The following is a 16,193-nucleotide window of genomic DNA, read 5'->3' as shown; positions in this document are numbered from 1 at the left end:
TGAAAACTATTATTAAAATAACTGTGGAAAGACCAGGAGGTAAGAAAAAGAAGAAGAGATTTCAGTAAAATCCATATTCAGCTTCCTGTACGGACACTATATTGCTATCTAGAATAGAAAAGAAACCTTTTAGAAGCATCGAAGAAAAAGAATCATATTTGCACACAGTAGATGTAAGGACTCCAATTTGCTTTCAAAGTTAAAAGAATACTGGGGACTATTTTTTCCCAGCAATATTTGCTTTTCTCTAACTTTGATGTAATGAATTACAACATGATTACTTTGATGCTATGCCTAGGATGAAATTTCAGAGGTAAAAATGAATTGCATAAAAATAGGAACTAAGTAACTACAAAAACAAGTTTCAGTAACAGGAGCATAAATAGGAATTGATACTTAGTGAAGGTATGCAATGCTACCATTAACTGTACAGATTTGCCAACAAAGGAAAACCATGTGGGTTATCTCTATCAAACAGATTCTTCTGGATCAGTAATGGATATTAATGTGTCCATCAGTTTTAGAGGTTAAAAGTTTTGTGCGGTATTTTTCCGCAAACAAAATATCTAGGTAACTACATCTGAACAAGGGCAGATGAAATCACATTTAGCATTAATACTAGAAAACAATCATTGATACAAAGGAAAAATACTTGGATTAGGAGTAATTCCATCAGCTTTTCTTGGCAAAGTGTGAATTTTTACAGTTTTAACTCTACTTCATTCCAAAACCTCACTTGCACCATCCCGAGACCCAATTTGCGTACGCTATGACAGAAAGACATGAAGCTTTTCTCTCTCAGTACTGCATCGCTGCCGAATTTTTCATATCTGCCTATCTCCTCATTTATTTTGAAGCAGAGACACCCTTGTGTAAGTGACATGGTGACACGCTGATCCTCCAAGCTGCACGGGTGAATCCACGTGGGGTGGCTTGGGGGCTGGTGGCATGGAGACATGCTATTTGCCTCTGATCTTACAGGCAATGAATGGCCACCATTCCCCCGCTGAACTCTGAAGAAGCTGGAAAGCAAACTCAGTTGTGATGAACGACATGCTGCTTTTCCTTCTATCACAACCAGAGGTAAGACCCTGTAGATATTCTGAGTTTCCAAAATAGATGTCACCTACTAGCATTGCTCATTCGCCTCCCATGTATCTTACACATCACTGTACCAATGCCTGGAACAGGGGCTTTGCTGGACTCTACTCCTGTCGAAAGCAGCAGGAGATGTGAATCTTGCCTCAGCGGGAAGCTGATCACTGAACATATTACATTTCCTTCCCCTTCTGAAAACTGCAGGTGGGAGCTGTGCCAAGCCTGGAGATTTGAGTTCTTTTAAGGCTCATGTAACCATGTTCTATTCCATTTTCTGTTTAGTTCACATGGATTTTCACTTTTCATAGCTTGGCTTGAATTCCAAGCCCAAATGAATCTCCAAAATGTGAATCAACTTTAAAACCTCCAACTTTTGCAAGGTTTATGCCATATGCACCTGTAATTCTACTCTGTGCTCAGTTTGTTAACTGCCGCAAACCTCATGGCAGTTTCATTATGAGTTTGCACGGCTCTAAAGATGATTTTCCTCTTACTGCTCATTTCGGTGCCCACGAAACAGTAGCCCCAGACTAGACCAAGCTGACTCAGATGGCAAGCCATGTTCCATGATTAATCTATTTTGAAATTAATGGCCTATATCTTATAAATATGAAGCCTGGGAATACAGTATTTTCCAATTGGAGTAGTACCTGAAACAGAAAAATTGTTCCTGTGACTTGGCTATTCGGAACTTAGTTGAGCCTACTGCAACTGTAAATCATTCTTTTTATATATTTATAATCATTAGTGCTTTTATTGACAGTGTTTTTCCATAATTTTAATGAGGTTTTTTAGCCATAAAAACCAGTGATTTGTTTTCAACTTTCTTCTACTGGTTACAGTCTGGATTTTATTTATTTTATAGTACCAATTCCTTACCTGCAAATTATTTTTTCATTTCTGTGAGGACATAAAAAAGAATGTGTATTATTGACCAGACTAGGAACATAAGAGCTATAGAGGTTACTTTGAGAATAACAATGTGCTGTAATTTTTCTTTTAAGGCTTAGAAATGCTGAAATATGCATTGTCATAGGCTTTGCCATACATAAAAATGCACATAAAAGTTCTTCCAACACAGGAATAGTGGATTTTATTTTTAAGATAAGTATTTTTTCTCCTCTACTTTTTTGTGAATGCCTATGAGTGTATATTACTGAAAAGGTAGGGTCATATTGCTCCATCAGTATGAAGAATAGACAGGCAGAAGACAGGCAGAAGAAGGAATCCCTGACCCCACTGTAACCTTTCTGCCTCCTTACTGAGGGTAACTGGGGGGGGATCGTGAGTAAAGAATGACACAGCACCTGAGAAAAGCAGATAAGTAGGTTAAATTAAGAAAATAAGACAAGAAAATTGCCACAACAAGGTGGTTCAAGCTAAAATGAGATGTTACAAGGTCAGGTTGCAGAAGCCTTAAAATAGAGTTGAGTTCATATTGTAGTTATTGACACAACTGAAAAGTTACTGTTGCACTAAGTGACTTATGTATTAAGGAGTTGATTAAATGTGTAAAATATGCCTGTTGGGTCCTAAGGGCTTATGTGAATATTTCACAATGAGTTTCTGTCAGGTGTCTAGTAAAGATTGTATCCTCTACTGCCTAATCAAAGTAATATTGAGAAATGAATTTTCAAAGGGTGACATTGCTGTACAGTAGAACTGCAGCAAGATGAAAATGTACCCAAAGGCATAGTGCTGAGGAGCTTGTTTCAACATCAAATGCTGAGAGATCAGTCTAATTTTCTTGTTGTGCTGAAAGGAAGAACTACAGTTCTGACATGTTGAGCCTAATTTTGCACATCTTCGTGCCTTACACAAGATGCCTGCAAAAAGAAGGTCTGCAGCAGAAGGGTAAGAGTGTGCTTTTTTGTTTGAAGACTCACTATTACTACTATTAGAGTTGATTAATGTTCCTCACTAGATCATTGAAATGTCCAGGAGAACATTTCAATTTTAACAATGTGTTCTGTCATTTCTATAACATTTTCTGTGTCTTTGCAATTTCATACCAATACACTACACAGAAATGCTAGCCAGAAAATATTCCCAGAACACGGTAGCCTTAGCAAACCTTAATTAATTTCAGCAAGAGAATCAAGATGGATTTTGTCCAATGCAAATATAGAAACTGTGTTCCATCAATTATAATCTGAAATAGGTAAAAATGTATATAAGGCATCACCCTTACTATTGGCACATTTAGGCTAGCCCTCAGCCTTTATTTAACTTCTTAAATATTTTTTTTTATTTTTATAGCATGTTCAAAAAAGAACATGACAAATTACCTAGATTCAGTTAATGAGGTTGTTTAAATTCCCATTTAAAAAATGAAATTTTCCCTCTCACACATACAAAATACATTCCTAATCTGTTTCTATTCTAAAATATTTCTGTAATTCAGGGAGGTCACAAATCAAGTATTATCAATAACTTCATATTAAATTGATATTTTTCTTTTAGGTACAAAGCTTTTTCTACTCTTCATTTTGTTTGAGATTAACCACACATTATTCCTTAAATCAGCAAGGACACTATATCAATAAGTTGACAATCCTGAGTACATTTAAAAAGTGAATTATTTTCTCTAAGGGTAATACTTGTGTACACATATACCTACACATATGCACTTGTACACAGAACTATTAAATACCCTTATTTTTCCATGCAAGTCCTGAACTTGTCATGTAAATAATGACAAACAGGAATGCACATATTTACTGTATTTTTGTTTGTTCTATCCTTGGCATATGAGCCGAGAAATTTAGCTTTTAAGTTTTATGACCTTTGAAGAGAAACAAACAAAAAATATAACAAAAATTAAAATATATTTTTATCTTTGCCTTGAACATGAGTTAAGGGATGGTTTCTGCTCTCTTGATTAGACTGTGGTTTGATTAAAATTTTTAACTGGTGTTAAGTCTTGATTTTATGCCCAGGCTCTGTCCCCTGCCATTCCTTTGTACCAGCCCAGCATTTGTGTGGCTGTGAAGTTCACTGGATCAAACAACTGATCTGGTTAATTAATTACCTTTTTTATTGCCCTATGAGTTTTTGCCAGGACAAGGCAAACAAGTAAAATAGCAGCCCAGAATAAGCAGACACAAAACCAGCAAGATGGGCAAAGAAGTGCTAAAGCAAGGCTCCTTCATGCAATAACATAGCTGGTATGTGTCGGTTTTCAAGGAATTGCTACTTTACAGTATGATGCATCGAAAAACAGGGGTAGGGGATTTTTGTTCCAATTCCCTGACAAAACCAGAAATTTTATTTGGATATTTCTGGAAACTGAGTGCAATTACAAGAGATTAACTATTTAATAAAGTGGAAAGAGAACAACATGAAACCTGTCCTGATGCAATTTAAGGTCATACTCTACAGGTCGTCTGGAAATCTTGCAAGTTTACCATGTGCCTTAACAGAATTTCCAGTACATACTGGCAAAATGAATGCAAATGGAACAGAAACTCCCGTATAAGAAAGAAAATTATTTTTGTACCAATGAACGCATATCTTCTTTTTTTGCAGATGATTATACTGAACTTAATTTAAATCCTGGAGTCTGTAGTTCTGGAAACTACATTTCTTTCTATAGTTTATTGTTTTTGCTAATGAAAGTGGAAAACATGCATCAACTAAATAAAAATGAAAGGTTGGTAGATATCAACATAAATCATTTACATTTTTAACTACAGAGCAATTCCAAGAACACACAAGAAAAATTAGTATGGCCAGTTTTGTTATACAGGAATTTGCTATATTTTACATAACACCAGTATCTGCGATCATAAAACTGTCAGATATTCAAAACAATCAAGGATGTACTTGAAACCAAACTTCGTATTGAATTAGTCACAGAATTTGTCAAACTGATATTTTGAGCTGTAGGGAAAGTTAGATTCTCCTAAATCTCATTCAAAGAGATTTTAATTGTAATCAGTGATTTAGGGAACTCAAGTCCATGTTGATTCCTGTCAAGGAAAGTGTTTCACAGTCGCTCACTACAAGCTTTAAGCCAAACCATATTGCCAACTGGCGCTGCTTATAAAAATCTCATGCCCTGAAAACTAAGTTCACTAGCAGGCAACCTGGAAATGAGATGTTCTTTTAGTTGGATCACGTTTACCATCCAACAACAGTCCAATGCTTAACAGTTTAATTTTAACAGGGTATTTTCATAAGATGGATTTACCAGAAAGCCTGTTACCAGGTTTATTAATTTAATGAAATGGTTAAGTTCTGATTCCTATCCATATTTTGAAGAGACAGACTTCTTGGAAAATAAATTTTAGCCAGATGTTATGCTTCACCCTGAAACATAGCTTTCATCTGTTTTGTTTTGCCTGAACGCTACTTGTGCGGTTGTCCTGTGATGTTTGTTTTTCGTAGTGTTTTTCTGAACCTAAGCATGGAGTCTTTCAGAAGCCTGAACCCTGCTGAGCTGGGGAAGACAGAGACATCCAAGACTCATCGAAGGCTGTGAGCATCAAGCGGAGGATTTCAAAAGACAAGAAACTGAAGCCAAAAAGTGCAACAGCCGAGGACACTGCCTTGAAAACACACAAGTGAAATACAGAAGACACCAAAAGATGTAATATAGTCTCCTCCAAAAATACTGTGAAACCAGTTATTTCTCCTGTGCTACAAATCATGCAAGTTGCATGTGTACTGTATTCCTGGGAACAATTTTAAAGAAAGGAAATTCTAAAATCACAGTGTTTCAGAATGGTTAGGATGACACTATCCAGCCTGGGAGTACAAGGTTATGTGTAAGCAGATGTCTTGAAATTCTCTTTATGTCTAGATCTGTCAGATTTTTAGATAATTTTAAAATAAAAATGACATTGAAAGAAGGGGCATTTTTATTTAAATAAAAAAAAGCCACTTTGATTTCCACAGAGTAAGGCAGAAGATGACTATGTACAGCACAAAAACATTAGTGTACTAAAACATAAAGCACAGGAAACAAATGAAAATAATGTGAACATACACTGCTTAGCGGTATTTTTGACATGCTAGACAAACCATATTGGTGCACTTGCTCTGAATGTAGTCCTCCTACATATGAGCACGTGAAATATGCAGAAAAGGAGGTGAAGGGGCCATAGTATATGTAAAAAAATATTTACAGTGACTAATTTGATCTCTATCTTTAAAGAAAAAGGATGAGAAAAATTGCCATATGCTTTAATGGCAGCAAGTCTTGGCAATCAGCAAAATGCAGCTCCAAAATGTACAATGGTGAAATTGTAACATGTCCACTGTGTGGTACCATCTGCTAGACTGAAGGATAAAAAAAGAAAAAATGGTGATCAAAAATTACCTGTGGAATTCACAAATTATTGCAATTCACAATCCACATTGCTGATGGGAGGTTTTAACAATATGGGTTCTTCCTGAATAATGCAAACAGTCTGACACTGATGAAAGTAGCTCCCTGTTGCCTGCAAGAAAATTTTTGTGATCCAGAAACTAAAATGCTCAAGCCCAGGAGAATCTATCTTGGGAGCAGTACTTATTTATAGAGACTCCAAGACTAAGGAAAACTTAAAGGAGGTAATCATAATTGATAGCTTGAATTCAGCACAGAAGCAAGAAATAGGTTGAGTGCAAGAACAAAAGGAAATGCAGCTGCATCAAGTAAATGTTGAGGCCTTAAGAAATCTGGAAAGTAATAAGAAATTAATGTAATTTAGCTTTTGCTTTCAGAGCATGGGAAAAGGTGCTCTCTTTCCATTCTGTGTTTACTAAACATCTGCAGGCAAATTTTGTAAATACCATATGCTCAGTGAAGAATCTCTTAACAGCTTGCTAAGCTTATTCCAGAACATTTAAATGTTTTGAAGCCCTCAGTCTGCTTGTACTACACATTATTTTGACTTCACCTCATCCTGTGCTTTCCAGCAAGGAGAAGCAGCTGGTTTAAATATAATTTATGCCTGAATGGCTAAAGGTATCAGGAGCTAATAAGAAAGAAGAAGACTGAATATAACTCTCTCCAGAACAGAAAACAAAACAAAACAAAACAAAAACAAAAACAAACAAACAAACAAAATAGGTCAGGCCAGTGCTTCAAAATGAGAAGAATATGTAGATAAAACAAAAGGCCCCAAAAGAGCAGAAGCATTGTTGAGGTGTGTGTGAAGCACATCAACTGGCCACAAGATCACGTCCAGGTTTTCTGATAACTTTATTTCACAGTTGAGCCCCTAGAAAGCAACTCCAAACATCATCCCTGCCAGAAGGAGGCTCAGAAGATGGCCAAAGTGGTCAAAACATGTTTCCAAACTCATAAGGCATTTTAGTGCTATTTTAATACTCAGTTCCAGACAAGCCTTCACTTCTTGCTTCAGCTGCACTAATCAGTAGCAGAGACTCTTGAGACTATTCAGAAGGATTTGGGGTGGGTGTCCCACAAGTCATACAGGACCCATCTGTAACACAACAGCTGTCTCACATCTGGACAGTGCTACACATGAGGTAAAATGGAAAGGAATTATTTAGTAGATTAGCTAAGATAAATTAATTTTGGTGGAATGAAATACTAGAATTAAAAAAAAGAAAAAAAAAAGAAAAAAAAGAAAACTTACTTGGGGCATTAGGAAAAACAGTCTGACGAACTATGCCAAATGGATGAGTAACACGACAAATGACCAGCACAGAGCACTGATATTTGGGATATTGCAACTAGATATACTACTAGAAAATGCATACCAGAGAATAAGCTTGCAATAACAGTAGACTCCATGCTATATTTTTTCTCTTTTTATTCTCAATCTAGGTTATTCTGTGATGTGGATTAGCAATCTTTGAGCTTTGTGAGCTAATTCAGAGACAGCAATCAGTAATTTACATAATTAGTATAACCGTATTTAATTATGTGATTACTGTAAATATGTGTTAGTCTCTAATGGTGTAATTAGAATGCGTAATTACTACTTGTAATTACATAATTAGGTATGATGACATACTAAACTTCTCATTAAAAAAAAGTGCATATTTACAAGCGCAGCTATAGGAGCTGGTATAGCACACAATTATATTGGTGGTATAAAAAGTTACCATTTTAATGCCAGCTGTACTGAAGATAGATCAAAAGTAGACGAATGCTTAAAGTTTGTGAACTGTGCCATAGTGCTAGAAGAATGTGTTGACTTTCCTGAACAGGGGTAGTTCAGTAACTACAGTCACTACAAGCATTATTCCCATCCTCAGTCATCTGTTAATTATTGATAACTCTACATACACTTAGCTGAATGACATGAATATAGAGAGTGGTATAATAGAAGTATTAAAATATTTACATTGCGTAGCCTTTTCTAATTACTGATTTAAGTAAACTATTACTTTTCTCTTAAGTCCTCAAAACACATCCAGTTTCACACTCCTTGCTGGTACTGTCCCACACACAAGAGATTGGTGGTACTTCCATATGCAGGTCCCTACCCACACAAAGTACGTTACACATAAAAAGTCTATTTACATGTGGTTACATATACATTTATAAAAATAAAAGAAATATTAAATAACACATAATGATCTGGAAAATGCAATGATAGCTTCAAGTCATAGCTCCGACTACCCCATCTTTAGCAAAACAGGAGATTTGTCTTATGTGTTCTATAATCTGAGCAATGTTCATGATGCAGCCAAAAAACCAAAAAGGATTAACTCTGAAGAGATGGATGAGATTCCTGGTAGAATTGCAAATGGTAATTTAATTGCATCTTATAACCTACATGAAGTGCTTCACCAGCAATTTGTACAGCAAACTTTAATAGATGTTCATTTTTCACAAGTTTTTTAAGGCAGCCATATAGGATTGTAAAATTTCTCAAAACAAATCTTAAACTTTGATTTCCTTTTAGAATTATATACACATTGCATTGGATACCTCAAATCTTTTGCCTGTTGCATATATAAATCTGGGAATTCAGTGAGGTTACTTGAAAAAATTCCGAGCTTGTCATTTGTGGTTATTGGTCCATGTTGTTTTTTTCCTCCCTTCTCTCCCATGTATCCACAATAGAACACAGAAAGATTAATCATATTCTTCAACTTTGTTATGGTTTCATTTACAGAGTATTCAGTTTGCAACATTTTTTTTTTTCCCCCTGCTCCACATAGCAGATCTTCCCTGAACTACAAATTTACTTTCTTGAATGTGGATGACTCCAGTATTTCAGATATCTTGAATGCGGTATCTAATACTATAAATGCTAATACACAAATACTTTCAATTTTCTGCATAAGGTACCAGGCTTGACATACCTTGAGACTATATTAGCTTTTCCACAACACCATCAAATTAACATTCTTTGTCTTACTTAAGCACACAGGCTTTCTTCTCTACCATGAGCCTCTAACATTTATTACCTGTTCAGGTATACTGCATTTTGTCCCATACCCATTTATTCCATTTTTGATATTTTAGTCTTTAAGATTACCTAGCCTTTCATACGTGAAGACCTCTTTTGTAGTTACAGCATTAGGAATCAGACCTTTATAGTGCATTCACAGTCAATGTTACGAGTAAAATCATGCAATATCGTTCCCAAGACAGATTCTGGAGGAACTCTACCAATGACTTCTCTGAAAAACAGTATTCTCACTTTCAAAGCCTAGAGACGTGTCAGGGAAAGTAACATATATTTTTGCTCTGCTCCTCCACTTGTTAATATCTGCTAATAATTAGTACGAAGACAAGATACCAGGCGAGATGAATCCCTAGCCTAAATCAGGTTTTGTATTTTTCTGTTTTACGCTATTTACTCCTTCTTGTTTGACTCTTGGATACTGCATTTTTCAAACATTTCCACCATCACACGCTTTATGTGAATGCATAACAGATTTGTTGTCTTAAATTTCTTCCATTTTGAAAAGAATAAGATGGATATTTTAAGCATTATGTATTTGTAGACTAGAGAAATATTTCTATAGTCATTTCTGTATAAGAAAATGTTGATTTATTTTATTAAAAGTTAGACATAAAGACATGCAATACTTACTCTGCTGGCAGTTTCTTCCCATAAATTCACCTGGACATTCACAGGAATAGTTGGCAACAAGGTCTGTGCAGATTCCACCATTCTTGCAGGGTTCAGCTTCACATTCGTTAACATCTGCAGGAAGTACACAAGGTAATGTCAGGATCAGCAAAGAGAAATTGTAAAAGTAATAGTTGTGAAAGCAATAAAAAGGGCAAGTGTAGAGTCCTACACCCAGGGAGGAATAACCCCAGGCACCACTACAGGTTGGGGCAAACCTGCTGGAAAGTAGGTCTTCAGAGAAGGACTTGGGAGTTCTTGTCAACAACAGGTTGACCATGAGTCGACAGTATGGCTTTGTGGCCTAGAAGGCCAATAGTATCCTGGGTGCATTAAGAAGAGTGTGACCAGCAGGTTGGAGGAGTTTGTCATCCCCCTCTTCTCTGCCCTGGTGAGGCCACATCTGGTGTACTGCATCCAGATCTGGGCTCTTCAGCTTAAGAAGGCCAAGGAATTACTGGAGGATTCCATGGGAGAGCTATGAGGATGATTAGGCGCCTGGAGCATCTTTCTTAGGAGACTGAGAGAGCTGGGTCTGTTCAGCCTGGAGAAGAGAAGCTGAGAGGGGATCTCATCAATGTTTATAAATATCTCCAGGGTGGGTGTCAAGAGGATGGACCAAACTCAGTGGTGCCCGATGACAGGATGAGGGGCAATGGACAAAAACTGAAACACAGAAGGTTCCATCTGAATACGAAGAGAAACTTCTTTACTTTTAGGGTGACAGAACACTGGAACAGGCTTCCCAGATAGGTTGTGGAGTCTCTTTCTCTGGAGACATTCAAACCTGCCTGGACACATTACTGTGAAATCTATTCCTGGTATACCTGCTTTAGCAGGTGGGTTGGACCAGATGATCTCCAGAGGTCCCTTCCTACCCTAATCATTCTGTGATTCTCTAATAAGCACATTTTAAAGCACTAAAACACAACATACTTGTACAATTGACATTAGAAGATACACATTCTTTTGCCCAGCAAACATGCTCAGTAAAGGATGTGATTAAATAGGGCATGCTGTAGGAAAAAAAACCAAAGCAATCTAATATAAATTTTAGCTACTTTCATATACCTACTAAAGTTTTACTACGTACTGTCATAAAACAGGATTTTAAGTTTTGCTCAGGGGTTTTCACTCTGCCTTCCAGAGGACATCAGGGCCACAGTTTCGGATACACCAACTAGACTACAGTTTGGCCTTCAATAAACAAATTCAATTAGTTCTAACACACTACTCATTAGTGATCCTTGCAATTTCAAGAAATAAAGTTACTTCTTTATCAACAGATGCCAAGTAAGAATGTCTCTCAGTTCTTCTTAATTCATTAAACATCTAATTGACAAGCTTGTTCAACTCTCTAAAAAATTTCCTTTCTGTGCATTAATTAGTGGGCAAATTGAAACTAATCGCTTGATCTAGAAGCTTGCAAATTTTATTAAATTCAAAAGACAGAAAAGGTGGTTATTTTCATTTGAGTTTCTCTTTTCCAGCACAGTGTGTCAAACACTGCAAGAATAATACTCCCCTGTGTTTTCCAGAGTAGTAACCTTCAAGTATAATATCAGATTCATTCTCTCAAATACAATATAATATTTTTCAGTCATCACAAATAGGCAGATTAAGGATATCTCATAATCAAAATCCTCCATTCCTGAATTTACATTTACTCTGTATGGAGTAGAAATGCTATATGGATTTTACACATTATTGTCTCAAAAGGCTGCATTGATGCATACAGTTAAATATTTAAAAGATGGTAAGCTCTTTTTCACTAAGACTTGAAGTTCTATTGTGTTAGACACAATAAACCACAAACAGAAAAGCAGTCTTTAGTTTGTTCTATAATTTTACTTCACCCACTGTTGATTAAGTGTGTGTGAACTTTGGATACCATTGTCGATAAAGCGCACACATGCATAGCAGAGAAATAAGTTCAAATGACAAGACACTTCACTGACATGCACTAGTTGCATTATTTGGTGGGCAAAACGCCCTCTGAATTGAAGTAATACTCCTGTTTCATTGAATCTGCTTTTGTCCCCAAAATGCAAACCCACTTTGCACTGGACTATACAAACCCAAGATGCTACACAGGTGTCTAAACTCAATGCAATAAGGCCTGTGCAGAAGAAGCAGAATTCAGCTCTGTCAATAAAGCTGCTTGATTTCTGGTAGTTGAGCATCTAATTTTTCTACTCTTAATTTGATGTTTTACATATACAGGCTGTAGCAATGGGCTGAACAGTGACCTCATGAAGATCAAGAAGGGCAAGTGCAAAGTCTTGCCTCTGACCTTGAGGAAAGGCACCAGTACATGTTGTCAAACTGACCAGCTGGAGAGCAGGCTGGTCGAAAAGGACCAGGGGATCCTGTTGAACAACAAGTTGTCCATGAGGCACCAATGCACTCTCAAGGCAAAGAAGGCCAACAGCTTCCTGCACTGCATTAGGCAGAACACTTCCAGCAGGTTGACGGCGGTGATTCTTCCCCAGTACTCAGCACTTGTGAGGCCACACCTAGAGTTTTGCATCCATTTCTGGGCTCTCCAGTATAAGAGGGACATGGACATACTGGGGAGAGCTCAACAAGGGGCCACTAAAATAATTAAGGGACTGGACCACCTTGCCCATGAGGAAAGTTTGAGAGAGCTGGCACATTTAGCTTTGAGAAGAGGAGAGTCAGGAGGAAACTCATCAACAAATATAAATACCTGAAGGGATGGTTCAAAGAAGATAGAGTCAAGATCTTTTCAGTTATGGTCAGGACAAGAGGCAACGGACAGAAACCAAAACACAAGACTTTCTGTCTCAACATTGGAAAGGACTTTTTTACTGTGAGGGTGACTAGGCAGTGGCATAGGTTTCCCAAGGTGTTTGTGGAGCCTTCGTCCTTGGAGATATTAAAACACCATTTTGATGTAGCCCTGGGCAACCTGCCCTACATGACCCTGCTTGAGCAGAAAGGAGTGGACCAGATGACCTACAGAGGTCTATTTTACCCTCAACCTGACAGTGAATCTGTGATAATTTTCACATTGATGTAAACAGAAATACAAGGACAGACCTTCAGATAAATGTGGAGTCTAGTTTCAGTTCTTTGAAGTAGAAAAAAATCAGATTTTTATACTGGAATTGATGACAGTTATTATCTCCGAGCTTCTTTTTAATCCTTTTTGTCTTACTATTTGTTCCCTATAAAGATATAATGTAATGGACTATAAAAACTCACAGCTGAATTTCTGTTTGTTAAAGAAGAAGAAGAGTAATAGCTTAGTGTGCGAGAAATAAAACTTACCAAGGGAAATTACCAAAGAACAGACCTGCTTAATTCTAAATGAAATTATTTATATGTACATATAAAATTTAACAAGATTCTTCAGGTCCCTCTTTGACTTTTTAAGTAAAGCCCATTAACCTTACGTTTTCATCAGGTTATTTGTCATTGTAATACAGGCTAACACATTTCTGGGAAAAAATATCAAGGTCACTGTGAACTAAAAAACATTGAGTGAACATACGAACTATCTCTTACTTAGTGAAATAAAGGCAGCAATTTATTCTCTTAAAAGCTTTTCTGTGTAAAGATAATATCTCCTCAAGATATTTTTTTTTTCTAATTTGCTGTTAATAGTGAAATATGTGGGAAAAAATGCACAAATTTCCAATGTATTTCATATTGTCTGTGTGATGATGTAGAAAATAGACTGAACCTTAAGTATCAGATAATTTTAAAGCTATCCTCATATTCTGTCCCTGTGGAGAAATTAGCAATTATCAATACAGAAAGATGGAACGTTTTATTATTATCTTTGATACTTGGATCCTACAGTGATTTTTTTCCAATACTTTGAGAACCTTTAGTCCTATCAGTTCAAACAAATATGTCATATTTGATGAATGAGGGAAGACTAGCTCACTGTAGCATAACGTTTGATACCAGCACAAACATTTATAAAATCAAAGAATGTCAGGGATTGGAAGGGACCTCAAAAGATTATCTAGTCTAATCTCCCTGCCAGAGCAGGAACACCCAGATGAGGTCGCACAGGAACATGTCCAGGTGGATTTGAATGTCTCCAGAGTAGGAGACTCCACAACCTCCCTGGGCAGCCTGGTCCAGGCTCTGGCACCCTCACTGAGAAAAAGTTTCATCTCAAATGTAAGTGGAACATTTTGTGTTCCAGTCTGTAGTCATTGCCCCTTCTCCTATCATTGGCTGTCACCGAGAAGAGCCTGGCTCCATCTTCCATATTTATAAACATTAATGAGGTCACCCCTTCAGTCTCCTCCAAGCTAAAGAGCCCCGTCTCCCTCAGCCTTTTCTCACACAGGAGATGCTCCACTCCCTTCAGCATCTTTGTGACTCTGTACTGGACTCTCTCCAGCAGTTCCCTGTCCTGCTGGAACTGAGGGGCCCAGAACTGGACACAATATTCCAGGTGTGGTCTCACCAGGGCAGAGTAGAGGGGCAGGAGAACCTCTCTGACCTACTGACCACCCCCTTCTAATCCATCCCAGGTACCACTGGCCTTGCTGGCCACAAGGGCACAGAGCTGGCTCATGGTTATCCTGCTGCTGTCCCTCAGGACTCTCACGTCCCTTTCCCCTACTCTGCTCTCCAACAGGTCATTCCTCAACTTATACTGGAACCTGAGGTTGTTCCTGCCCAGATGCAAGACTCTGCACTTGCCCTTGTTCTATTTCATTAAATTTTTCCCTGCCCAACTCTCCAGCCTGTCCAGGTCTCTGGATGGCAGCACAGCCTCTGGCATATCAGCCATTCCTCACAGCTGGGTGTCATCAGCAAACTTGCTGACAGTCACTCTATTACCTCATCCAAGTAATTGATAAATATATTGAATGGTACTGGTCCCAGTACCGACCCTTGAGGCACTGCACTAGACACAGGCCTCCAACTGGACTCTGCCCCATTGACCACGACTTTCAATCTGCTTTTCTTCAGCCAGTTTGCACTCCACCTCACTACCCGCTCATCCAGTCCACACTTCCTCAGTTTAGCTGTGAGGATGCTGTGGAAGACTGTGTTAAATGCTTTACTGAAGTCAAGATAGACCACATCCACCGCTCTGCCATCATCTATCCACCATCTATCCTTTATTTGGAAAAATAATGAACTGAACTGTGTTGAAGAAAGAAGCATAAGTTTTACAGAATTATTGAATTTAGTATGCATTATTTCATTTGAATACGCAGATATAGAATATTTAATTAAAAGTGTAGTTCAGATAGCAATCTTATGCATTGTAGTAACAAAAACACAGATAGCTGTGCAATAATGGAGAACTCAGAAAAAATAAAATAAAACCTACCAAAAAATCCAAACCCAAAGAAACCATCACCTGCCACCTCATTGCCATTCCCCCAAGATTTCTCTACTGGAGGTGGATTCTGAAATCAATTGTGTTACAGGAACAAGCAAACACTGACCATTTTCTGAAAACAGAATGTTTCTTGAATAACTGCTTGAAGGGCTAAGACACTTGATTAGGAAGTAAATGCTATGCTAAGGCTTCTTTTTATCCTGACTAAATTTACATTTCATACCTTCTAAGATAAACCATAACTACAAAGCTATTAGATACGCTTCTGTTGGAGGCACAGTCATTATGGACCCTGGAACAGAAGCACGTTGTCAGAAACTGGGTGAGGAAGAAAAAACTTCACTATATTACATGGTGATTTGGAGAATCGTCATGAAGTAGAGTTCTGTGGTTTTTTTTTCTTTATTTGCTGGATTATATAATTTTTTAATCCTCTATGTATTTAATAAAACATGAATAAAAACCAATACTGTACTCGCAAACATAATATAATTAAAAATACATAATCCCCATTTTGGACTCTACCTGTGTTTTTCTGAAAAATTACTCTACATGAAATGAGTATATAAGTGATGTAAATGTTATAACCAAAAATTTAACTATTGCTTTCAGTAAATTGAGTTCTTCAGCAAGCTACTTGCTGCAAACTTGACTTTTTGTGATGAAGGGACTGATAAGCTCCATCAGTTGTTTTTTGCCCCCTCAGC

The 16,193-nt window shown here is 37.3% G+C and overlaps 1 protein-coding gene across 1 annotated transcript in view; it reads right to left on the bottom strand.

Moving 5' to 3' along the window:
- Positions 1–16,193, bottom strand: part of EDIL3 (EGF like repeats and discoidin domains 3) — a gene marked incomplete at both ends in the record, with an annotated part of 256,953 nt that overhangs the window by 85,592 nt on the left and 155,168 nt on the right. The window contains one exon of the mRNA XM_080362067.1: positions 10,107–10,220. Coding sequence (XP_080218193.1) covers positions 10,107–10,220 — 114 coding nt within the window. The remainder of the gene's footprint in view (positions 1–10,106; positions 10,221–16,193) is intronic.

This window comes from Nesoenas mayeri (assembly GCF_963082525.1).
Source record: "Nesoenas mayeri genome assembly, chromosome: Z".
Classification (NCBI taxonomy): Eukaryota; Metazoa; Chordata; class Aves; order Columbiformes; family Columbidae; genus Nesoenas; species Nesoenas mayeri.
This window is presented reverse-complemented; position numbering and strand designations above follow the sequence as displayed.